Source organism: Danio rerio, chromosome 11 (assembly GCF_049306965.1).
Source record: "Danio rerio strain Tuebingen ecotype United States chromosome 11, GRCz12tu, whole genome shotgun sequence".
Taxonomy (NCBI): Eukaryota; Metazoa; Chordata; class Actinopteri; order Cypriniformes; family Danionidae; genus Danio; species Danio rerio.
Genome location: NC_133186.1, coordinates 28,302,479 through 28,329,054, shown reverse-complemented (window position 1 = coordinate 28,329,054; position 26,576 = coordinate 28,302,479). Strand labels below are relative to the sequence as shown.

The following is a 26,576-nucleotide window of genomic DNA, read 5'->3' as shown; positions in this document are numbered from 1 at the left end:
TCTCTCTCTCTCTCTTTCCCTCTCTCTCTCTCTCTCTCTCTCTCTCTTTCTCTCTCTCTCTCTCTCTCTCTCTCTCTCTCTCTCTCTCTCTCTCTCAAGTTCAGGTTGCTTTATTGGCCTGACATTTAGAACAGGGTTGCCAAAGCATTTTGGATATGCATAAAATATGTAATGTATTAACATCATCAAATTAAAAACATATACTGTATGTAACTGAATATTATTTAAGTAAGGCAAATGAGTTGATTGACCATTGATTGACCATTTCTAATGGTGTACATATATTTTGCAGCCAGTTTAGATGTCATTTTGTCCTCTCCTGAGTATACAGGGTAATTAAAAAACTTTGAAAATCTGTATTTAATCTAAGAAACATGATGGAACCTTGGGTAATTAATCAATGTGAGGAGTACAAGTGCAGTGTTCAGTAGAATACAAGTGCATAGATGTTCAAAATGACCCCCTCCAGACACTCGAGTGACATCAACCCGAAAGTTTTGGTATTCTTTTTGAATTTCCCTGTATAGTAATTTTAAAAAAATCTTTTAAATTAAAGAATCTATTACTTTTACTTTCTTACTTTTTCTCTCAGTTGTGCACACTGTCAGCTAAAGCCATGTGGGATTATAAAAGTGTAATGCAAAAATGGATACAATTAACAAACAAAATCAAAAGTCGTAGCCCAGACATTTGAAAATTTGTCTGAGGAAGTGTTGGTGACCATTCTCGCGTGCACACAATGAGCATTACAAAATGTGTAGGGCGAGAGAAGATTTTCCACTGTTTAATTAAACCCGGATGTTTGATTATCTTGGGTGAAATCAATAAAAGTGTAAAAGGATGATAATATTGGTAAAAAAAAAAAAAATGTCATCAAATATACTTGGGCGGCCGTTAATATACCTTGGCGGCCTATCTAAGTAAAGTTAATTTGTGGGAAGCGCTGTAATAGGTTCATTTTATCAATGTAAGATTTTTTATTATTTTGTCATATCGTTATGCAACTGTCTTGATCATTTGAACAAAATAGACAATGTTTATATATATATATATATATATATATATATATATATATATATATATATATATATTTATATATATATATATATATTTAAATCTTTTGAATATATTCCATATTGCAAAATATACTATTTAAATTTTCTTTATTTGTATATAGATTATATGTAAATGCATTCAATCCATCTATATATGACAAATAAGCATCAATTTGAACATTATGTAAGTCCCGAAAACTCTGTACTCTGTTGGACGATTTTAAGAATAATTAATATAGTAAGTCCCGAAAAATGACTTCACTGCTGGAGTTATTCAATTATTGATTAATACAGTTTTCACAATTGTTCAAAATAAAATTAAAACAGCAGCGGCCACATCTAAAAACACCCGCACGCATGTTTTCATCTTGGTTTTTATCATGGACATTCTTCTAAGCCATTGACTCTTTTCCCTTTTCTGATTTCCAGGTGGCATTGTACAACCCTGACCAGGATGGGAGCGACAGCCCTCGAAGCAGCCTTAACAATAGCCTCTCCGACCAGAGTCTGGCCTCTGTTAATCTCAACAGCGTGGGCAGCGTTCACAGCTACACACCGGTAAGAGTCAATCCACAGCCACCAGTCAGTCTTTCTCTTTAGCCTCTCCTGAACCTGTAGCAGAGCTCTTAATTTGCTTTATGAGAAGCAGCAATGCGTTCGTCAGAATCTGTGAGAAACGGAGGCCTGTGTGCATGGGAGCACGCTGACACCGAGGTTAAGGGAATGAAAGGCAGAGCTGGTACTGCTGGAGCGCTGCTAAAGAGAGACGCTGCCTCTGATGTCCTCCCACCAGAGGAGCCGCTGCTTTGTTGTGGTCCCCCAGAAGCCCCGCATGCTTCTCGCTCCAGGCTCTCAGCATTGATCCGGCACAGACACTGATAGATTCACTTGAGCGGGCCAGACAATGCTCGGTCTCTCGCTCTCTTTCAAGCGCTCTCTCTGTCTCTCATTTTCTGCTCCATCCAGCTGATTTGAACGCTGTAGTCTGTTTGAATGTAACCAGATTATGTGCACCCATCTTTATGGTGATGCATAGTGTGTCATCCGACTCCCACCGCTCATATTTCTTGTGTGCAATTAGTCTCTGCTGCTAATGTAGCATGCCAGCAGGTCTTTCCTTATGCATTGGTTATTTGTTTTGATAGCGCTAACTAGTGTTTCCTGCGCTTGTCATTTTGCAATTGAGGCCCGATTTACACTAATACATTTCAGCTTAAAACGTATAACTTTTGATACAGTTACTCCTGTCCACACTACCACAGAGTTTCCTAACCCAGAAAACGGAGCATTTTAAAAACACTGAAGAGGCTGTTTGCATTTTAAAATGATGCTGCTTAGTGTCAGTGTGGCCAATTGGAGGGTCTCTGATTGGGACTTTTTCTCCAAATTAAGTGCAGTTCAGTCTTTCATCCTTTCCTTGTAAGTTCAGACTTCGCAAGTTTGATATGGAAAACAAACTCCAGAGGCTACATATTATATTAGTGTCATCTTCACTTTGTGCATATTTAGGCAATTAAACGGAGCCTATAACAAAACTCCCTCCATTCATTTTCATTGAAAAATATGAAACATACTCTGTCTCTTGCTGAATATTAGTTATAATAATAAATTATGGCCATTATAAAATTGTAACATATACAATAAGTTTACACAATAAATAAAGAATAAGAAATAAAGGCAAGCAATCAGTCAATATGCAGAATCAGTGTACGCTTTTACATTAATTAATATATAAACTTATCATTGTGGTCAGTCAAAACACATTACATGAGAACAGGTTATAGATTCAAAAGACAAAAGAGTCGTTAGAGACTAGATGAATTATATATCTCGTTAACCAACTAGTGAGATGAAATATAGTGGAAGTGATGTGCATTATCTGCAGTGTAGTGTGGACCGAGATCTTTTCAAAAATTGCATTGTAGACGTGAACCTTACCTGTTCTAAAACAGCATTTTAAAACTAAAACGTATTAGTGTAAACGGGGCCTGAGTTTCGAGTTTGCGACTTCATTTTGATCTATATTGGTAGTGCATGGTAATTTGCAGATCAGGGTTGTGTTTGGCATCATTGAATAACTGTTGTTTTTTTATGAATAGTTTGATTTGGTTTTACTTTTGTTGGTTGTGTTAATCCTGTGGTGCTTTTTTTAAGATTGCATTTACTCTTGTCTAATTTTTCTTAGGTAATCTTGTATAACCAAAAACTTAATAGCATTAGTTATTTTCCATCCAAAGATGCCAATTTAAATTGTGCTCAAAACTGGAATAATACCAAACCGCTTTGATCAGACAGGTTTTTAGAATGACCAAAACAAATTTCAGATGTTTTACAATGTTGTCTCTCTGCTGGTTTGTCCACTAACGCTATCTTGTCACACCATTACACCTCGTTTTGTTATTATGTGAGTGCTTATAACAAAATCACATCTTTTTTGATTGCCATACTGGAATTCATTTTATAGATATCTTTATGTAGGGTGACAATGTCTCTGTGGTTAGCACTGTCGCCTTACAGCAAGAAGGTCGCTGGTTCGAGCCCCGGCTGGGTTAGTTGGCATTTCTGTGAGGAGTTTGCATGTTCTCCCCTTGTTTACGTGGGTTTCCTCCGGGTAATGCGGTTTCGATCCTCAATAGGTGAATTGAATGAACTAAAATGGCGTCTAAAATAGTGTATGTGTGTAAATGAGTGTGTATGGGTGCTTCCCAGTGATGGGTTGCAGCTGGAAGGGCATCCTCTGTGTAAAACATTTGCTGGATTAGTTGGCGGTTGTTTCTGCTATGGTGACCCCTGATGAATAAAGGGACTAAGCTGAAGGAAAATGAATGAATGAATAAATGAATGAATGAATGAACATTTTTTAGTGCATTTTTATACGCACATTTTAAAAATGTATGCCAATTTAGCATTTCCATTAAGCATTTTATGCAATATTCCAAAATGTGCATAAAACAAAACTAATGTTAAATAACTTTTTGCACCTCTATAAATAATTGGCATTTTGTAATGGCTAAATACACAAAAGGAAAATAGTCAGCCTTGTGGTTGTGATCGTATAATAAAAAATATATATATTATAAAATATATTTATTTTACTTCTTGAATATATTTTAAGTTATAAATAAATATATATTCAGCACTCTGACTGAATATTTATATTGCTTGAAGTTCCATTTCAGTGTATTTCTACTGCCAAATAATTATTATAAAATGTTATTTATCTGATTAAATTTTCAGTACATACAAATCTTGTTTTCTGTCAACCTATGAATGAAATTTAAATTCGATAATGACTAAACATTTTGTGACTGAACAGTGTTTTTGATTTCTAAAAGATACACTTTTCTGTAATATGCTGCGTTGGCCAATCATCAGAGGAAGACACCTATGAAAACTCCACTAACAATGATCTGTTCACAGGATTTGTTTGCCAGTAGCTTTGTGATTGTGTTCGGATACATAAATTTCCCCTCAGCAGTTTGCAACGACAGCTCAAATTAGACTTGTTCAGAGTGGCAGATGACTGTTTTGCCAGCCTCTCCAGTCTGTGAAACACTGTTGTCTTGAGCTAGACATGGCAGAGCCTCTGCCCTTGTGTACGCCACAAATATGCTCGGCATTATGGAGGCCTTGGGAGCCATTCAATGAATCACTCATTCTGGGCACGAAAGGCATCTCTTCAGACTCAAAACAGCGAGCAGATCCCTTTTTGAGTTTAGACACGCAAGCTAATTCCTTTCGATAGGCAAACCCGCACTGTATTCAGTTTAGCCGGATATTTATCATTAGAAGGATTTGTTTTATGGATCAATGCCTGATTTTTATTTTTTTTTTGCAGGCGAGCTTTTATGATCTCGTTGTCGATTTCTGAGTTAGTTTCGCCAAGCTGTTAATTACAGAATAAACAGCCGTAAAAACAACTTCAGAGAGCCTCTCAGGAGACGTGTCTGTTTTGATCATGGCTGCGTGGTTATGTAGAGATTCAGCCGTGCTCGTAAATAAACGGTCAAGCGTTGTGCTCCTGCATATTGTGCTGCAGTGTGTCAGGCAGTTCATTTCCTGTGCTGTGACGCTGAGTGCTGTAGTCAGTGCTGTCATGTTCTATCTGAGCTCTAATCTGCCGGTCACTGGGCCCGGCTGAGCTGCGCTGCCACCGTTTACACTGGCAAGGTGGATTTTTGTCATAAGCTGCGCTTCCGTCACCCAGTTTTAACACTTTCATCTACAAACCATATCAGTGCATGCATATTTTTCGCATTGGTATTTAGCATTTCACTTTATTTATCACTTTACTTCATTACAATTTAAAAGCTTAATATACAGTGTAGTTAATATATGATATGACCTTTTTTAACTCAAATTTGTAAATGTGATCATTTAATTTAGGAAAACCTTCTAAAAAAATATTGCTACAGTTTATGGATATCAAAAATAAGGTATTTAGAGAATTTCTTTAATATACATTGGAAAATGTATATCTGTCAGATACAGAACAGACATTCAGTCATGATTTAAATAGCGTATATGAATCTTTCATTTTAGACCCATGTTGTGAATAAGAAGGGGTTTGCATAGGGTGCTTATTGGTGCTCAGTGAGTAAAATTTGTTTATTAAAATATTAAATAAAAAAACATTAGAATGTAGCTTTGTCACAATACTGAATTTCAGTTCCAATCTACTTACATTTTAAAAGTGTTAATTTCTCACTAACATTTAAGCATTGCTGATCATGTTTTTGAGCACCGCTGATAGGCCATTGTGTTCACGTGCTCAACAGTAATGACTGTAATTGGGCGTCATCAGTTCACCGCACGTGAACAAAATGTCAGTGGTGTTTAAGGACAGCGCTTGAATGTTAGCGAGAAATTGATGTTTTTTTTTTATTTCTTTACTCATTAGTACTGAAAATTCAGTATCTAGCTACACTATGATGTACTTGTGTATAGTACTTGTGTATATGTAATGTGTTTTATTAAACTGCACAAAGCAGCATTATAACAGAACCCTAAATTGTATTCAGTATGTTAAAATAGTGCTGCTTCTTTTTCAAGTGATCATGACTGAAAGAGCCGAAATCTGTTGACTGTTGCATAATAAAAGCTCTTCTGCATTCCAATTGCTTCAAGGCTCTAGACTCTTCTAAATTTCAAAAGCTTTATTCCGCTTCATGCTACCATAATATGTTTTGAACACATTAGCTCATCCATGAACCTGATTTCCGCAAGAGTACCATAGGATGTAATGACGCCGATAACGTCCTTTATTCGCTTGTTAAGTGTGACATAATACGAATCGGCTTCCAGGTCCAATCACTATAGACCATGTTAATGTGGTGATGTCATTGGCCCATGAAAAAGAAATAAAAAATGTAATGCAGGAAATATGTTGGGACCATTGTTTTTGTTTTACATCCCTCAAAATGGTCTATATACAACTGTATGCAGAGGCTCAACAAATGGTAATAATAAATGTTTACGAAGCGATATAATAATTTCGATAATCACAATCGCAATATATATAGCCACCATGTCTGTGATCAGGTGGCCAGAAAGTGGTTACGTTTTTTCAATTGTCAAAATATTGGCGTCTGTGATACAGCAAGTCCAGAGACTGTAGTGTACACCAAGATTTTATATAAAATGCACTGTAATGTGTGATATGACTAAAAATTGGTCATAAATGATTATTTTCTCAATTCAAATGTGTAACAGTATTTCACAAGTCTCAACTTAACAAGCGAATTCCAACAAAATACATTAAAATTGTAAATACCGTCATACCGCAATATTAATTTTTTTCGATATTACCGTTGTCGCATGACTCTGTAAAACTATAGGTCTTCTGAGAAAATTTGCTCAGGCGAATAAAGCGAACGGGAGGTAGCTGAAACTACATTTCCCATCAGCCCAGGCGTGGCTATAATCCTTTGCGGTCTGTTGTCACTACAGATCCAGTGATGCGGAAATGGAGTGTGCTTCTAGTAGCGGGGATGAAAAAGAGCTGGAGATGATCGAAACCTAAAGCGGGTGTTGTCGCCGCGCGCGTACTGAATAGCAGTGTTGTCGCGCGCGTACTGTAAAGCAGGTTGCACACCAGAAGCGCCGCTCGGCGGCTGGCCGCGCAGCGCCACGCAGCCCCATGTATTTTAGAATTCTAAACATAGGTTTCTATCAGGATACACACACCGGCACCGCAAGTCGGCGGCGCCCGGCGACGGCTCTGGACGCAGTTCATTTTTCAGCCGCGCCACAGAGCGCCATCTGATTAGTTTCATGTTAAATATCCTTCGAATGTGCGCGTCTGGTGTGTGATACTTTAAACTGTCATGTGCGCGCCGTGTCGCGGCGCCGAGCGGCGCTTCTGGTGTGCGACCTGCTTAAAGCAGAGAGGGGGGTTGAGCGCGCATACTCAAGAGCGTTGTTGTCGCGCGCCTACTGAAGGGCGGGACGGAGAGTGTGTTGCGTCGCGGGGGCACTTTTGATCATTTTGGAAGGGCACTTTCTATCCAAGACTAAAAATGGCATGTGCACTGCACAGTCTGAGCCCTGTGTGTGCACGTGCCTGCAAGTTGGGGAATACGACTAATAATCAGTCATGGGGACTGCAGAAACACAGCACACTGTTCAGATTGATGCAGACATGAGACCTCTATCTCAGTCATGGCTTGTCCTCTCAAGTGGGGAAAAGACAATGCACAACGTTACCCACTGCTGTCAACCTGGGCCAAGTCATATCTCTCTGTCCCAGAAACCTCAGTCCCAAAGGAGAGGTTTTTTTTTCTGTTGCAGGGGACATTGTAAATACCCAGAGATGCCAGCCTTTACCAGATTATAGTTATAAGATAATTTTCCTTAAAGCCCATCTCTATCTAAGTAAGTGAGTGAGTGATTAAATGTTGAATGTGATGAGTTTTCAACAATACTAAATTGAAACTTTATTTTTTTTACATGGTTTAATATTTTTTTGTTATTAAAATTGAAGTTCCTGTTTCAAAGCTTACAGATAGATGGCTAATTTGTATGCCATTGACACTTTTGGCACTTTTTTGGAGTATTTTCATAAGTTTTGTTTTTCATGTAAATGATTCAATAAATACCGTACCGTGACATTCATACCGAGGTATTACCGTACCGTGAAATTCTGATACCGTTACATCCCTAGAAACGAGTGATGCAATTTCAAAAATGTTTGCTCACTTGAGTTTGTTAACGACTTAACTAACAAGTGTTAATGCAAATAATGATAGATGGAAACATTTGCCAAATAAATTCTGATGTATCGAACATAAAACTGATTTGATTAATCAGCTGTTTCCACTAATGGTGTGTTTCTGTATACTAAGTTACTAATACCAGTGTAACCCACACAAACAGTTTGATGAAAATGCATGCCCATTATACACATATGAGGATGTTATATATATATATATATATATATATATATATATATATATATATATATATATATATATATATATATATATATATATTTGCTTGATATTAGGATGTAAATCTTGCCTTTGTTGTTTTCCTTTCTTTAGGTGACGAGTCATCCCGAGTCGGTGTCCCAGTCTATGAGTTTGCAGCAGGCCCCCCAGGCCCAGTACAGCATACCAGATCGCGACAAACAGCTGCTCTTCTCTGAATTCGAAGATCTCAGTGCCTCCTTCCGCAGCCTTTACAAGACTGTGTTTGAGCAGTCCTACAACCAACAGAGTGAGTTTTACACTTGGACCGTCCCATCAGATGGTTTAGGCACGAACGTGGGCCAAGTCCAGATGGAGATTTTGTGTGCAGCTTATAGAGCCTGAGAGTGCTTCAGTTTAATTGGTGGCTGAAAGCATTGTTGAATAATCGAAAATAATTAATAAATTAGCATTCAGTGTCGAGCGTGCTGATTCAGTTTGTGCCTGCCTGTGAGTGTAAGCTTCTTCACAAAGTCTGTGCCATTTATTAGGATGGAGAACGTGGTTATGCAGAATAAGGCATCAATGTGGGCATTGTAAATGCTAGTAAACAGCCGACTTGTGAGCTAATAAACAACTAGCTAAAACTGAACAATCATTTTAATACTGAATAAACCTTTTTGAAATATTTATTTATAGTAATTTTTTGTATTCAATATTAATTGGATTTAGAGGGTATATCAGTATATAGGCAATATGCAGGGCCAGACAGATTCTGCGTACATTTCTTGCTTTTTCTGAACAAAAATCTGCAGATTTTTTGGAATAACTTTGGGAGTATTGTAACTAAAAACTTGATATATGAAATTTAAAATAGTAGGTTTTTCAGGGTGTCCGCTGGGTCTTAAAGTCTTAAATTTCAAAATAAAAACTTTAGGCCTTAGTCTTAAATTCACTAAATTAGTGTTGTAGGTCTTAAATGATTTTAAACGGGTCTTAATTTTCCTCTGTCCAAGTAAAGCTACCCAATCCGACCAATACCCATTCAATCACTAACTTTTCATCTCAATAAAGGTTTTAAAAGCAGTTTATTTATTAGCTCGATTTATATTTATAATTATATGCTTTAATTATCTTTCTTACAATAACATTTGTTTTTAATGTTTTTTTAATATTTTAACTGGGCCATTAGAAAAGTCATTATCATTAAGCCCTGTGTAAGTCTGAAATTTCATTCTTAATAGTCTTAAAAGCTCTTAAAGTCTTAAATTTGACTTGATGAAACCTGTAGAAACCCTGTTTTAACGTTAAATAAGTGTGGAGTGTGCATGTTCTCCCCGTATTGGCGTGGGTTTCCTCCAGGTGCATTTTGCTGTGGCGACTTCTAAAATAAAATAAAATGAATGAATGAATGTGCATTTTACAATAACATAACTTATTATTTAAACATTTCTTAGTAAAATTAGTTAGTATTCTTTTCTTCAAGCTTTCTTTAGCTTGTTTGACAACCATTTTAATAAATTCTAAAGGGCTAGATTTATTTTTTCATTTTTTATTTGGTCCTACATCTCAAATAGTTGCCCATCAGATAGATATAAGAACATTGGACTGCTAGAGTTAGTTCAGGCAAGCTTGCCGCTCTTTTAGAAGTTAATTCCTATTGTTTATAATCTGATTGACTGATGTACAAAAAGCACTTGACAAGCAGGTTGCGCTTGACGCCAGACGAGCCCCCGCGTCTAACCTACTTCGCTGCAATCCGACGCTTTTCATGTTAATGTTTCCAAAGCGAACTTCTTTAATCTATCATCTATGTTTCATTAGCTGAAAGTTGTTACCTTTTTATGTGCATAAAAGTGAAATCTCTTAGTCAGACAAGCTCGGGCAATTAAAATGAGCAAATAAAGCTGGCGAGAGGATTTCACACCCCACTGCTGGAGACACCGAGCTAATTCACTGGCTTTGATAATAGGTAATGAACTCGCATTATTATTCAGGGGGGCTGCTGGCTAATTGCTTTCTGTGCTCTCCCATGGTTGGACAATAGGCTTTCTGCGCTGATAAGAGATGCACCCCTGTCACCCCGCCGATGAGTGTTCTCTGGCGATTGCAGCGATGCAGGGCCCGCAGTCGGCTCTAAAAGCTCTCCACCCAAATAGGTTTACAGTGCCAGCGCCATGATGGACAGAACCTCTTAAGACCGCGAGCCGCACGCTTCGCTGATTGCTATTGAGTGTGCAGATGTTGGAAGCTTGTCTGGCATTTTTAGAAACGAGTTCAAAACAATCGCTGCCCAAATGAAAAGTTGGAAAGAGAGGAATGCGATTTAAGAGGGCAGACAACAACGACTTTGTGCTGAGTCACGTCTAGGCAGCCTGCTGGTTTTTTTTAAATAAAGGATAAAATGTTTTCAATGTGTTTGGGTGGATTTAGCACATTGATATGCACAGTGATGTAGGAAATGAGTTTAGAAAGTCGCACTTTTGCTGCTTGCGCCATTTCACTTCCAATTTCTGCATAAATATATTTTTCTGTATGGTTTATTTAATGTAACTAAAATTAAGTTGATAATTAGTTTTATTTGTTTTAAATTATGTTTAATTAATATTAATAATAAATAACTTAAATGTAAAATAAAGATTTTAATTTAAACTAATGAATAAATATGAAACCAACTTTATTACAAGTTTGTGTATGTAAATGATTAAATATTGAGTATTAAATAATTAGTTGAAATAATACAACATTGAATTATAAATATTAATGATTGTACTGTTGTTAACTTTCAGTTTTTTTATGTGTTATTAGAAGTGGAATATTTTCTTTTAATATCAATAAAATATATAAATGTTATTGAAAAAATGTGCCATGTTAACTGTAGCATAACATATTCAACCCTCATGTGAGGTGGAAAAATAATTGTTTAGATGCACAAAAACCACATTAAAACCAATGAGTAGCCCACACGGAATTGTGTGCGCAGAAATTTGCAGATTTTTAGCCTTTCATTTAGTCTGTGTATGTATTTACTTGTGTAAATGTGTGTAAATTTATTTATATTTATTTATTCAGTTATAAAAATAAATTTCACTAAAATTATAGTGATTTAATAACAGTAATATTAAAATGTTCATAGGATTTATTTACAGTACAGTTTGCTATATATTATATGAGAGACTTGCTTTGTTTACCAAAGCATCTACTTGGATTTGCATTGTAAATGTTAAATAAAAGTTAAAAAATAATTATTTTTTATTTCATATATTAAGTTTTTAGTTATGATACTCATAAAATTATTCTGCTTAAATCCACAAATTCTTTTTTTTTAAATTCTCCGCAGAAATAGCAAAAGATTCTGTCTGGCCCTATGAGTTACCGTATTTGACCACAAACCACAAAATCAGTCCTAAGATTTAGGAAATTGAGATTCATGCATTATCAGAAAGTTTGATATTTGGGATGTGAGGGTTTAAAGAAATCTGACACTAACACTTAGAAAATCACATTTTAAATCAACCAAATCAAATTCTTTGCATGGTATATTATTGTTGAAAATGTACTTTTTATGTATTGCAGTAAGACATTTTATTGCTTTTATTTTGAATGATAAAATCCAGGTAAGACTTTCATACATGGCTGTTGGCTAGAATTATGCATTATAGGCTTTACATTATAGAGAGAAATAACAGATAAATCAAGACTGCAGTTTGGTCAATTTTCCTAACAGATAAACAGCACTGGGGAAATGAGGCAGGTTCTGAAAAAAAGTCTAGATGTGAAAGCACCCTAAAATGCTAATCATCAGGTACTTTAATATGACTACAAACTTCTTAGGCTTTGCTTAAAATGATGTTCTCTGTCTGCTCCTGCCAGGTCTGATGGGTTTGCCCTCGGAGTCATCCCAGCAGACCCACACCTCCTGCTCCTACCAACACTCCCCCAGCAGCCACCCTCACAACAACCAGAACAGCATCACTAACTCGCACCCCAACAACATCCCCAACAATGGCAGTCAGGTGCCCCTCTCCCACCCGCCCCACTCGGCCCACAACTCGCCACACGGACAGCACCTCTCCCAGCATGGCCCTCACAGCCAACACCCGCACACGGCGCACAGCCAGCACCCGCAGCACAGCCAACATCCCCAGCACAGCCAACACAGCCAGCATGGGCACCAGGCCCACGGGCAGCACACGGCACAGCAACAACAGCAGCAGCACCAGAATCTCTCCCACCAGCAACAGATGCAGTGCAATACTGGTAAGAGTTCACCATTATGTCTACATTACAACACATTGTTTTTTCTAATACCTGATTCTGGCTATGTTTCTGCTAAACTGCCAAGCCATACTTGTAAACATGCTTCCATTCAGATTCTGGCTGAAATTAATGTTAGTAGACAGAATTTGTTTTTCCACAATTTAGAGCTGGGTGATATGACAAAATCACATATCCCCGTAAATGTCATCTTTAGGTGTGTGACAAGATCTTGCAAGACTAAATCGCTATGTGATTTCTCTCCCATGTCCTTACTTGCATCCAGTTGTGAGTGGAGTTTGTCCAGTCAGTAGAGTTTAGCAAAATATTTTGCAGTGTTTGCATGTTCTTTATGGAAAATTTCATTTAAATAGAATTAAAATAACATTCATTACACGATTATTTGAGAAAGCAAAAAAACATTTGTTGAATAAAAATCTATTTTCCATTCATGTTACAAAGTATTTTGCTAATAATTAAACACTATTTTCCTTTTACATATTAGCAAAATATTTTGCAGTGTTTGCATGCCCTTTACAGCATAGAATTCATTAAAATGAAGTAAGTTGACTTTTAAAAAGCACATAAATAGTTATGCATTTTGTGATTTATTTATTTATTCAGTTGAATCAAAGACTATTTTCCATTTATATATTTCATCATTAGGGATTTAAAATAAAATTGTATAAAAACCTTGTCTCATTCTCGTGAACAAAACCTTGTGTCTTGTGTTGTGAAGTAAAAGTCTCGTCACCCCTGCATATCCTGATAACAATATACATAACAATATTAAACCATTTCTGTAAATTCAATAAACTATTAGTTTATACAGTTGAAGTCCAAATTATTAACCCTCCTGCGTATTTTATTTTCTTTCAAATTTTTCTCAAATAATGTTTAATAGAACAAGGAATTTTTATCTATATTTCCATTAATATATATATATATTTTTTTTTTTTTTTGTGGAGAAAATCTTGTTTTACTTTGGCTAATATTATTCACTATGTATTTATTAACAACATGTAATGGACTGTTTTTTACACTATAAAGTATATTCTTAGAAAAGTACTCATTTTCTATGTGATTATATTTCTCACTTTAGGGACCCTATTCAAAAGAGTGTAATGACATGTTTAACGGTCATCATAATCTTAAATCCTTTAAGCTTTTTCAATTAGATTTTTTTCTTTTTAAATGTATGAACATTTATGTGTATTTATGTCTGCATTATATCATCTTTGCATAGAATTACAAAAAACAAATGGCCGCTTATGTGAGCTGTTTCTAATGCAGCATCTATAGGGCTGAAGAGTAAATTTGACGTTATTCTCTCCTCTAGTTGCCGTCATCAGTCTTAATTTTTTTTTTCCTTTCTCTAAAAGTCTTGATAACATCATTGTGGAGTTTTTCTTTTAATTCAGCTAACAGGATTGTAAAAAAAAAAAATATTCGTTGTACTCTACTATTTACTGCGCTCTAAGTTTACCAACCTATGATGCCTTCTGCTACTGAGAAACCCGGAAATGTGAAAAGCGTCTATTTAGAACTTCAGGGCAAATGTTTAATTAAATTTGTAGAAATATAAAAATAAATATGAATAAAATATAAAACACTTTTTAACATAAAAAATTAAATGTTGCTAAATAAAATGTATAAAATAAACTTTTTACCTTCATGATTGCAACTTTCTTGCGTACTATTATTAATATGAAGTGATAGACTTCATTTTTTATAATTGAAATATAACATATTTAAATATTAGGAGAAACAGATTTCTGACAAAAAAAAGATATGTTTTTGTACATCTCTTTGCATAGTACGATATAAAGACCCTAAAACATTTAAAAGATGAGTCAAGATTTGTAAACTAACATGTTCCATCATGTATACATCTCCACATGCTCAGTAGCTTTTGTGGTATACAGCATTTTACTCATGAAGCAGAGCACTCTGGCATGGGTACTGTTAAACACAACACAGTCTGACAGAAGAGCTTAAAGCCATGTAAATGCTATGTAAAACGGTGTTGATGCTAGAGTAAGTGCATAATTGGGTCAGGTTTGCTTTTGTTTACACTTGGATACGTTTTTAGAGTAAAATTTAGTGCATGGTTAACTACACTAAAAAAAACACCCTCTTTGTTGCATTCAGAATCACTTGATAAAATCACTTGATGATAAAAATGTTAGTTGTCTGACATGGTTTAGCATATAATTTATCTAAGCTTAACATTTAGCTCATGAACATACAATTTAAATATAGAATTTTTACAGAAAGTTCAAAGCAAAATGCATGAGACTTTTAAAATTTATACAGTATTAGTAAGATTCTTCTGCATTGTCCTGTCTTTCCTCAATATACAATATTCTATCTACATGTGTTAAGAAAATAACACTCCTAACAAGCAAACTACAACATATTAGCTCATATGGGCACACATGCACCAGTTGACTGCATCTTAGATGGCACTTCTGAAAGTATTATAAATTAGGCTTTACATTTATTTCAGGGGTGGCCAAACTCAGTCCTGGAGGGCCGTTGTCCTGCAAAGTTTAGGTCCAACCCCAATCAGACACACCTAGGCTAGCTAATCATGCTCTTACTAGGCTTTCTAGAAACAGCCGTGCAGGTGTGTTGAGGTAAGCTGAAGCTAAAATCTGCAGTACACCGGCACTCCAGGACTGAGTTTAGACGCCCCTGATTTAGTCATTAAAAGTTCAATCATTTAATAATTCAATTATTCTTTCTACAGTCCTACTAGTGTTTTATTTACAGTAAAATCATTTGTGTTTTTCATGACAGACTGCCTGTTAAGGTTAATAATTAAAAAAATAATTGAATGTTTAAGTAACTGATGATCAATTTTGGGAATTTGTATAAATTGACATCCATATTCTGAACCTCCTGTCTCGAGGTTTCAGCTCCAGCATTGCCTTGACACGCCGATTTATTCAGGCCGCTTCTAACAATCATTTATTTTGCATTAAGAAATTTATGGCAACTTTGGAGCATTCAGCAGTAAATCACAGGGTGATTTATACAGCTGCTTCTAATGAGAACAAAGCACAGGCAGCACACTTCAGAGAGCTGGCCTGAAGCGGAGGGTTGTGGCGCCCCCTGCTGCTTCAAACAGCAAGTGCACAGATTCGCATGTCTGCTGTGGCCTTCATTGCTGTCTGGTTTTGCCTTGTTGCAGGTCTTCTTAGTGACTGGTACCCCAACCTGGATGCGCTAAAAGAAAGCTGCCGCATCGCATCCAACTGCAACTGGTCTGATGTGGATTTGTCTCCCTTCCAAGGTTATAATTATTCATTTTGAACTAGGTCCACAGAACATAATAAGGGCCCATAGTAGACGATAATAATATTGCAATAATAATGATAAATGCATTGAAATTATTTTTAATTAAGATCATGTAAATATAAATCTTTAATTGCATTTTTTTATTCATTATTATTATTATTATTATTATTTTCAAATTGACATTTCAGCCTTTGTAAATATTAAACGTAGTAATTAATTCATGCACTTATTTAAATATTTATTTAAATATAGGGTATATGTTTGTTTAAATATTATTATCTAAAAGGTTAAAAAATATTTAGTGATAGACCTGGTGAAGCTTGTTAAATGCAATTACCTTTTTAAATATGAATGATAACTTTTTATGTTGTTTTTATTTTGTTAGTGTAATTAATCAGTAATTATGAATAATTTTCTTGAAACTATGTTTTAAAATAAAGAACATTGCTTAGTCTATAATTACCAACTGTTAAAAAATGGTTTTGATTATCTCAGGAAATTGGATTGTGTACTTAAATTGTCTAATTAACTTGCAAAGCACTCATTAAGTGAATCCTCTGCTTCTTTTGTTTTGTGTTTTACTTTTGCACAGCTATTAAAATATTTGAATATTTACACAATTAACAGTTTCAAATTTCAGTTAGTTTAATGTTATTTGTTTTTAATAATTGGATAATTATTAATTATCTTTTAGTAATGTAAGTTTACTGCTACTGATCTATAAAGACTTTGTTACATTATTTACAAAAAATGTCCACTTATATTTCTCAGCTTTATTTTGTACATTATTTTATAAAGCTTTTCAGGAATAAAATTCAATTTGCAAGTCATTTTAAAATGGTTTCTGTGGTTGGTCACTCAAGTCTTTTGTTTTTATTTGTGTGGAATCTGCTAGACAGAGTGATTAAATGATCTGTCCTGCTTTTTTTCCTGTAGGTTTGAAAGAGAGCATGCGACAGGCGGAGATGAATAACTGGTCTCTGGAGCCCACTCAGATGGCAGACCTCTGCTCTTCTATCAATCAGTTCTTTGCTCAGACTGGAATCCAGCCACAAGGGGCAGTGCAGGCGTCGGTGTGCCATGGCTCCATGCATCCCAACAAGGCCAGCCCACACATCAACAGAGGTGAGTGCCCTCATTCATCACTAAAATACACACTGGCACTTACTACCACTGCCGCATTAGTGACATGGTAACATCAGTTTGTTTTTCAGGAAACGTGTACATGGACTCGAGACCGAGCTTGAGTTCGTTGATGGGTCCTCCAGGATACACTCATATGCCGCCCATGAGCAGCGCTGGACCCACTATGACAGGTACTTGTGTTTTACAGCTCTTATAACAACATTTATATGACTGCAGGCGATGCATCAAATTCAGCTGAATTCAGGCTTTCTTCACTAAAATATTTTTCCTGAGGTTATTGTGTAGATTGTAGGGATGTAACGGTATCAGAATTTCACGGTACGGTAATACCTCGGTATGAATGTCACGGTACGGTATTTATTGAATCATTTACAGGAAAAAAAAACTTTTGAAAATACTCCCAAAAAAGTGCCAAAAGTGTCAATGACATACAAATTAGCCATCTATTTGTTAGCTTTGAAACAGGAACTTCAATTTTAATAACAAAAAATTATTAAACCATGTAAAAAAATAAAGTTTCAATTTAGTATTGTTAAAAACTCATCACATTTAACATTTAATCACTCACTTAGATAGAGATGGGTTTAAAGGAAAATTATCATATAAATATAATCTGGTAAAAGCTGGTATCTCTGGGTATTTACAATGTCCCCTGCAACAGAAAAAAACCCTCTCATTTGGGACTGAGGATTCTGGGACAAGAGAGATATGACTTGGCCCATGTTGACAGCAGTGGGGTAACGTTGTGCATTGTCTTTCCCCCACTTGAGAGGACAAACCATGAGTGAGATAGAGATCTCTTTGCGGTACAAGTCAATGTCTGCATCAATCTGAACAGTGTGCTGTGTTTCTGCAGTCCCCATGACTGTTATTAGTCGTATTCCCCAACTTGCAGGCACGTGCACACATAGGGCTCAACCTGTGCAGTGCACATGCCCTTTTTAGTCTTGGATAGAAAATGCCCTTCCAAAACGATCAAAAGTGCCCCCGCGACGCGACACAACCTCCGTCCAGTCCAGCCCTTCAGTAGGCGCGCGATAACACCTCTCTTGAGTATGCGCGCTCAACCCCCCCTCGGCGCTTTACAATTCGCGCGCCACAACACAGCTGATCAGAACGCGCGCGACAGCACCGCTATTCAGCACGCGCGCGGCGACAACACCCGCTTTAGGTTCAATCATTTCCATCTTTTTTTCATCTCCGCTACTAGCAGCACACTCCATTTCCGCATTACTGGATCTGTAGCGACAACAGACCGCAAAGGATTATGGCCACGCCGGGGCTGATGGGAAATGAAGTTCCAGCTACCTCCCGTTCGCTTCATTCGCCTGAGCAAATTTTCTCAGAAGACCTATAGTTTTACCGAGTCATGCGACTTCGGTAATATCGAAAAAATTTAATATTGCGGTATGACGGTATTTACAATACCGTTACATCCCTAGTAGATTGTAATTAGATGAGGCAAATATTGAGGTTAGAGATTTACAGAGCTTAAAATATGACAAAATATGTTTATTTGAATTATTGACAATTGGAATTTAATAAAGCTGAATATTAAATGTCATTAAACAGTGTTTTTTTTTTTTTTTTTTTTTGAATTTCTTAACTTGAACATTGAACATCTGAATTTTAGGACAACTGAATTTTTAAGGCAGGTTTTTATGAACATATTTTCATACTTAAGATATTTTTTTTTCTGAATTCAAAGAACACACATATTTAGGTTTTAAAAAAAATGCAGTTTCAAGTTTTCAAGATGAAGAAATTCACTCTCAAATTCAATATATTTCAATATTTCAATAAGCCAGTTTGCTGGCTTATGTGTTGCTCATGAGGACTTATAACATCTAGTTTTACTGAATTACAGTTGTCAATTATTCAAATTGACACTATTTAAATTCTTTTTGTCATATTTTAATCTCCATAGAGATTTGAATGAACTCCTTCCTCTAATATGCTGTCGTTTTTTTAAGGGGTCACAAACTGCCTTTTTTATAATGTCCTTAGTGTCTATTTATAATGTTATCATGTTTTTATGTAAACAATTATAATAATTATTATAATTATAATACCTCTACTGATCAGAACATGACCTCTTATGTGGGAATTTAGATTTTTTTTCAGTTCATGATCCTTTTATTGTTTTTTCTAAGAAGTTTCCTAAGCTCATAAAAACTTTACATTTTTTGTTGTTGTTGCTGAAACTTAGTGAAAACATTAACATTATGAAGTGTTATTGCAGTTTACAGTAGCTGTATTCCTTTTGTTTGTTTGTTTGTTTGTTTGTTTGTTTGTTTGTTTGTTTGTTTGTTTTAAAGAGATGGTTCACCCAAAAATGAAAACTTACTCTCTTTTTTACCCTCAAGTGGTTGCAAACATTACAATTTTTCTTTTTTTACTGTTAAAACAAAAAAACACACTTTATTTTGAAGCATGTAGAAACCGAAAACCATTGAATTCCATACTGTGAAGAACAAATACTTAGGAAATCATAGGTTGCTGGTTTCCAACATTTTTCAGAATAGCTTCTTTTGTGTTCATCAGAAAAAAGGAATCTTAAACTCAAGTGAAGAGTAAGTAAATGATGACAACTTTCAGTTTTGGGTGAACAAGCATGTATAAATCAAAAGCACCAAGCAGGTCTCTGCGATTAATTGCAATCATATCGAAATCGCTATTTGAACATGCTCGATTTCTATATCGCCTTACAGCACGTTTTTCTTAAAAAGCACGTAGTATGCTATTTGAACCAATCATAACGCAGCGTGCCTAAACAGAGCATAAGAAAGGGTGATGGAGCTTAATGACAAATAGCCTGCATAAACGAGAATGAGTTCAGCACAGGAGGACTTGGTGCCAAAAAAAAAGTCATCATCTGTGGTGTGTGATTACTTTGAATAAAGGAAGGCTGATGTATCGCATAATCAAGTCATTTATTAGACCTGTCAGTCACATATTGCATCTAAAAGTGTGTGAAAATCGTGTTGCTTTCTTCAGCATTCAACATGCTTTGCGCTCCTTTGTCAATGCTCGGTGACCATCAACCATCAAACTAACAAAACTTTGCTGCAGTTCCGATATTTATCTATGGAAAAAATAAAAAAGTGCTGGGTGTTTTGTGTTTGTTTGTGAGGCAATTAGTCAACCGAAATGTGTAGATTCCATACAAAAAATGAAGCCAATCACTCAGTTCTTGTTATGTGACTATCGGTGTACTTGCACCGTTCTGAAAGTAGAGATGTTGTGGGTGCACATGGGATACGCACGCGCGTCACTCCCAGTATCTGTGCAAGCCGCGCGCCTCCATTGGAAATAACAAACTTGTGCACACAAATGACGCGATATGTGGACGGCCTATTTTACGTCAGCGTCACAAATCTATGATCTATGGTCAAGTCTATGATCTATGCATGGAAAACATCTGATGTGGTCTAACAGAACATCGGAGACTTGTGTTTGATGGTACACACACACACACACACACAGTACTCTATTTATTTGTTATACCATAGGTCTGTTTTAGAGACAATTTATCACAGCTTTACTAGGTGCACTATTTTTCAAATTTACACTGTAAAACGTCTTTGTGTCAAAATCGTGATTCAAATCAAAATCTCAATATTGTTTTAGAAAATCGTGATAGGCTTCTTTTGCCCGTATCGCACAGCCCTAACACCTAGTCTGTTAAAATCAGTTTGACTCATTAGCACGGTGTAATGCAGTTAATGTGCTTTTCTTAACCTGCACAGCCTTTATGGGTCTTGACAGATTTGCTCTACTCTCCTCTCAGGCCATCATCCTCAGATGAGCCAGCAGCACATGATGACCGGCGGTAACTTCCAGATGCGCCGCATGCCTGCCGACGACATCCAGGACGACTTCGACTGGGACTCTATTGTCTAACCCAGTCGCCGAACGCATAGAGTGTTGCAGAAAAAAACGAGAGAGGAGCGAATGGAGGCAGAGTGTTTGTGTTACAGAGCAAAGAGGGCTGGACCTGAGGTGTCTGCACGCCCCTGGCAGAAAGCAGATCAGAACGGGACACTTGAAAAAAATAAGTGCTGGTGTTGTTCATTATGACCTGAAAGAGACTCCTGTGTTCCTGGTGTTTTTATCAAACAAAACAAAACAAAAACAAAAAAGATATTACTTTGAAGACAATCACATTTACTAGGACATGTTTAAGTGATCGCTTTTATACTTGTCCAAGAGGCAAGTGGTTCATGTTTATGTCAAAATGTCTCCCAACCCACAGCCTCTCTGCAAGCCCGCTCAATTTGCCAAGCTCACCCCTGCTCTTCAACTGTCGTTCTGTGATTTTTTTTTTTTTTTTTCCCGAGTGACTCGTCTGGTTGTTCTCCCTCTTGTGGTGACTAACTCAGGCCAGACGGGATTGGCTCCCTCATGTGTGTTGTGAAACTTCCTCTGAGATGCAGGGCGCTTTTCAAAAGAGGGCCGACGGTGCAGGTAAAACGTCACTCCTGACGCACCTCCAGTTCATTCTTGTCATTCAGGCACAAATGTCCTCTTTCTATTTTTTGTTTTAATGCTCCTCCTCTGACCCTACACACTGTAATATGTCGCCATGCATTTAATTCTAGCAAAATCTAAAGGAAATTTAGCAAAACCACATTACCTACAGTATTTGTACTTGTGTATCCTTGCCGTCTAACGTGTGTCATGTTCTTTTGTCACTAATAGTCTGAACGTGTGCGTCAGAAAACGAGACCTTACTATTGTCGTTCCTCATCGCTCGTACAATCCTCATCCACCTGTAGTTCCCCCAATCAGACCGCGTCGCTTTTAAAGCCCTCAGGACCCGCCGCTGAAAATTTCACACACGTAGTTTACGAGATTTGTGGGATACCGGAGAGGCCTGCGAAAATCAGCATGCTGTGTGGCTCTTTACAGCAGCGTTGAGGAGGAGATGAAAATCACGTCAAGGCACATTTGCTTAATGGTCCGCAATAAAAGAGCCCTCTTTATTTTAACCCAAGGACCAACCGACATGAATTCCCTCGCTCTTTGCTGCACTGACAAGGACTTTTTTTTTTTTTGTTTTTGCAAAAAGCGAAGGTGCTGTTGATCTGTGTAAAGTAATACTGCAGGTAAGGAGCAGGCTCAATTATTTCGATACACTAATAGCCTTATTTTGGAGGAATGTTCATTAAAATTCTACTACAAAGACGTCATGTGAGTTTAAAATAAAAAAAAAACTTGAGGCTTTTGCAGGCTTTTGAAATGCTCTGCTAACTTAAACCACAGTGTCATTTTATTATATCAGTGATATTATGGAGTATTTGTGCAATATTGTTTTATTTATTTTATTTAGGGCTATTAGTGATTACAATCATCTCTTTTGAAGAGCACAAAACTAATGCACAAGATCTGGACTAGAATAGCAGAACCCAAATTAGAAATAGAGGCAGGCTTTTGACCTTTAGCAGGGTATTTATCTGAGAGCAGCAGCACGTCAATTGGAGTGCAGTGCTGATTTGGAAAAGCCATAAAGTGCGGTTGAAAAGGGAAGAAGTGGATTTGTTTCTCATCGCTTCAACGTTTACGCACCCTTTCAGTAGTTTGCAGTCATCTTTATTTGTTGATCGTGTTTAAGTGCAAATAGACTTGGAAAGTGATTTGATGACAATCGTTTTTGTTTCAGTATTACGAACTCTTCAAGTATTTACACTAGTCATTGACATGTTTTGGTTTTTGATTGTTTCGTAATGGATCATGAACCCTACCTTCAGGGGTTCCTCATAAATGTTTAATAATCATGAAAACTTGTCTTATTTCAAGCTTAAAATTTAAAGACAAAATTATTGTTTCGCTATTTTTAGGACCATTAAGATTGGGAGTTGAAATTTATATTTTAATTAGACAGGGGTGACACGGTGGTTTAAGGTTGCTCTTTCGAGTCTCAGCTGGGTCAGTTGGCATTTCTGTGTGGAGTTTGCATTTTCTCACTGTGTTCAAGTGGGTTTCCTCTCGGTGCTCTGGTTTCCCCTACAGTCCAAGGCATGCGCTATAGGTGAATTGAATAAACTAAATTGGCCGTAGTGTGTGAGAGTGTATGGATATTTCCCAGTACAGGGTTACAGCTGGAAGGGCATCTGCTGTATAAAACATATGCTGGATAAGTTGGCGGTTCATTCCACTGTGGCGACCCCTGATTAATAGAGGAACTAAGTCTAAGAAATATGAATGAATGAATGAATGAATTTTACTGAGACACTATTATTGTCAAAGAACACACACACTCTCATTATTGTAATATGTTCAGATATTTTACTATTTTTTTCTGAGTTTATTTTTTGTTGTTGAAATGATTCTCATTTTTTGTTTATTGTATTGTAAGTATTTTAAGTAATAAAAAATGAGAATTTGATTATAAAGGCAGTACTGAAATTCAAATTTAGTTGTTTTACAAGTTAAGAAGCTATGAGTCAATAATGAAAATGTTTTCAAATCAAACTGCATAAAATGTAATTAAAGGTAATAATTGCTTATATAGCAAAAATGTTATAATCATTAAATCACATTAGAAGACTTCTTTTTAAAGGATCACAAGTCCAGCCCCACAATACTTGTTTAAATCATATTTAAATAAACTTTTTCCTTCAAACAGCTTTTTAATACATTTGTCAGCAAGAAACTTTTAATCAATTAAAATTTAATAAAACTGAATATGATCACTTATTTGTATAATTAGTCATAGTATTTGATTTGATTTTTGCTTAAATATATGTTGTGCTGAATGGCAATGCAACATTGAGTACGTTCACATGGACACCAATAATAAGATTTTAATATGATTAAGACAATACTCTGATTAAGAGTCTACCATGTAAACAGTGATTTTTGAACAATTTAATCTGATTAGGGTCATAATCGAACTAAACAGAAATCGGATTAAGACATTAAGAATTTCCTGATTTTAGTTGCATTATTAAGTGCAGTACAGACATATAAACACCGCAATCAAACTATTACTGTAGTGAAGGATTTTCTACGCATTTTGTGACAGGATAATCTATACACACACGACTGTTTGACACTATTCTCTGCACCTACTGAGTCAGTGAAGGACAACAGACATACACAGTGAAATTATTTTGATATTTTATTTTTACAAATGATATTTGAAACATGAAAGTGAACAATTCACTTGCACTTAATATTTTCCTCTATGAATATGAAAACACTTTTGCATCAAAATAGAATGTGTTGCCTTAACAGATTAAGAAAAAAACTTTAATGGTCTTCTAAATTGGTTTCTTGGGACAAAAAAAAAATATCTTTTTATTTTGAGGTGAAATATGACAAGTTTTGAGGGATTCTTCCTCAATGTACGGTTAAGAAATCCAGTTGTTCATGACATTTCATTCTGATTCTTCTCTGAATCCTGTCCACCATCAGTTCCTCAGTTTTTCCACAATCCCATGTAATCCATCATTACATAACAATTGTCATATCCTCTGATGCTGCTGATGGGCTTTAAATTGGCAAAACCGTATTACACAAGCCTAACACAACCCAGGAATCCAACTCAATTGGCCATGATGCTGAATTATACAAGAGAGGAGAACCCAAGACTGTCTGTGTGTGTGTGTGTTTTTGTTTTGTTTCTCAGCACATTGTTCTTAAGCTAAGCTCCATTGCCCAAATCTGCTTTGGCTCCTTGCATCCTTTCTTCTTTTCCATCCGTTGTTTCATCTGTTGTTTTTTTTTCTTTTCTTTGGAAGCTGTTAAACTATTCGCCTCAGTGTTTGTCTAACAAAGAGCTTTTTTATCTGGTCATCATGTGTGCACTTTCGAGAAGAATTCAGAAGCACAAGCACTCGCGTGGTTCATGAACGTCTGCCATCGAACTTTACCTTAAGCATACTGTGGTGTTCGCCCTCGATCACGGTTTAGTCTGGATGTCGACCACTGAAGGAGCGTCCGTTTTGAGTTGGAGCTATTTCGTATGTATTGCCAATCTATTCGTGGTAGTGATGTGTTTGGATCTCTTGTTTGCCAAAGAGAGACGGTTTGATTTGGGGCAGCGGGTAAATTGTCAAGTAAGTCTGAAAGGATCGGACCGAACAGAAAGCTTCAAAGGGGAGAAAATATGAGCTGGACAGGTGATGAGTTCTCTCTCGATCTCTCTTTTTCCTCAAAAAAGACAAGGAAAAACATTGCTCCTTTGATTTTTTGTGTTTGTGTTGTGTGAACTGTTTAAAGACGACGCCGTTTTTCGTAAAACAAAAAAAAAAAAAGAAAAAAAAAGAAGTAAAAACAAATGGAGACGCGTCTGCCAGAGAGATTACTGTAATCAAGGAAGATTTGAGAAGCCTTGTTACATTTATGGGAGAAAACTGCCAACACGTTCTGGTATTTGGAGCCTATTTTATTCATTGTTGGTGTGTTGTTGTGCTTGTAAATATGTGTCTTTTCGATTGTCCTTTTTTCCTCCGGGGTGGCGAGGGATCAAGGCAAGGGCTCGGGTTCACCTGCGAAAGAAAAGAGGGAGATGAATACAGAGTATTTTGTTATTGTCCAATCCAAGGGTGACACAGTATGTATATATCTATATTGTATATATGTGATGAAAATGCGTTGGCTTTTTGTGTGACACTACCTTTTACCTGTACTATGGTTCAACATTCAGTGTTTCAGTGTTTATATTCTATTTTAATCTTTGTTTTGATTTTGTCCTGGTCATTACTTGTATTTGTTGTTTCCTTTGTTTTCTCCTTTTTGTCCTTTTTCGTTATTGCACGGTTTATTACTTTTGCTGTCCAATAAGATGACACGGCTTCTCTTTGTATTGGTTTTAGTGCTGTAAAATAACTCTGAAGTGTCATTAGGATTGTCAATACCACCCTTCCCCCGATATGCATGAATGGCACTTAAAGAAATAAAATATGTTAACTTCACTGTGGAATCTTCGCTGCTTTGCCACTTTTTTCCGCCGAGTTTTATAGCAAATGTATATTCCAGGCTTGACATTAACTTTTTTTTCATCACCAGCCACTGTGGCTAGTAGCTTTCCAACATTACTAGCCACTCACCATTTTCACTAGCCACACTTTTGTTGTTTGGAAAATGTTTATTTTAATATTTTAAATGCATAAATATGCCCATTGTCCAAAGACATGTGTTATAGGTTAATTGGGTAGGCTAAATTGTCAGTTGTGTATGAGTGTGAATGAGTGTATATGGATGTTTCCCAGTGACAGGTTGCAGCTGGAAGGACATCAGCTGCGTAAAACATTTGGTGGATAAGTTGGCGGTTCATTACGCTGTGATGGCCCGAAATAATAAAGGGACTAAGCCGAAAAAAAATGAATGAATGCAGAAATATGACTTTGACATGCTAAATTTACTTGATTTAGATGTTGTGTTCTGTCTACAAGCCTCCTCA

The 26,576-nt window shown here is 36.3% G+C and overlaps 1 protein-coding gene across 2 annotated transcripts in view; it reads left to right on the top strand.

Annotated features, from left to right (window-relative positions):
* foxj3 (forkhead box J3) overlaps nucleotides 1-26,096 on the top strand; it is a 130,206-nt gene extending 104,110 nt beyond the window's left edge. Inside the window, exons 6-12 of one of the 2 annotated variants that reach the window (XM_001922238.8) lie at nucleotides 1,485-1,613; nucleotides 8,597-8,771; nucleotides 12,335-12,721; nucleotides 15,915-16,016; nucleotides 16,958-17,146; nucleotides 17,236-17,337; nucleotides 20,958-26,096. In XM_001922238.8, the coding sequence (XP_001922273.1) occupies nucleotides 1,485-1,613; nucleotides 8,597-8,771; nucleotides 12,335-12,721; nucleotides 15,915-16,016; nucleotides 16,958-17,146; nucleotides 17,236-17,337; nucleotides 20,958-21,070 (1,197 nt within the window). In that variant the 3' untranslated portion in view covers nucleotides 21,071-26,096. Of the gene's footprint in view, nucleotides 1-1,484; nucleotides 1,614-8,596; nucleotides 8,772-12,334; nucleotides 12,722-15,914; nucleotides 16,017-16,957; nucleotides 17,147-17,223; nucleotides 17,338-20,957 lie in introns of both variants that reach the window. The other variant, NM_001326388.1, reaches the window with a different exon arrangement.
* Nucleotides 26,097-26,576: the final 480 nt, after the last annotated feature.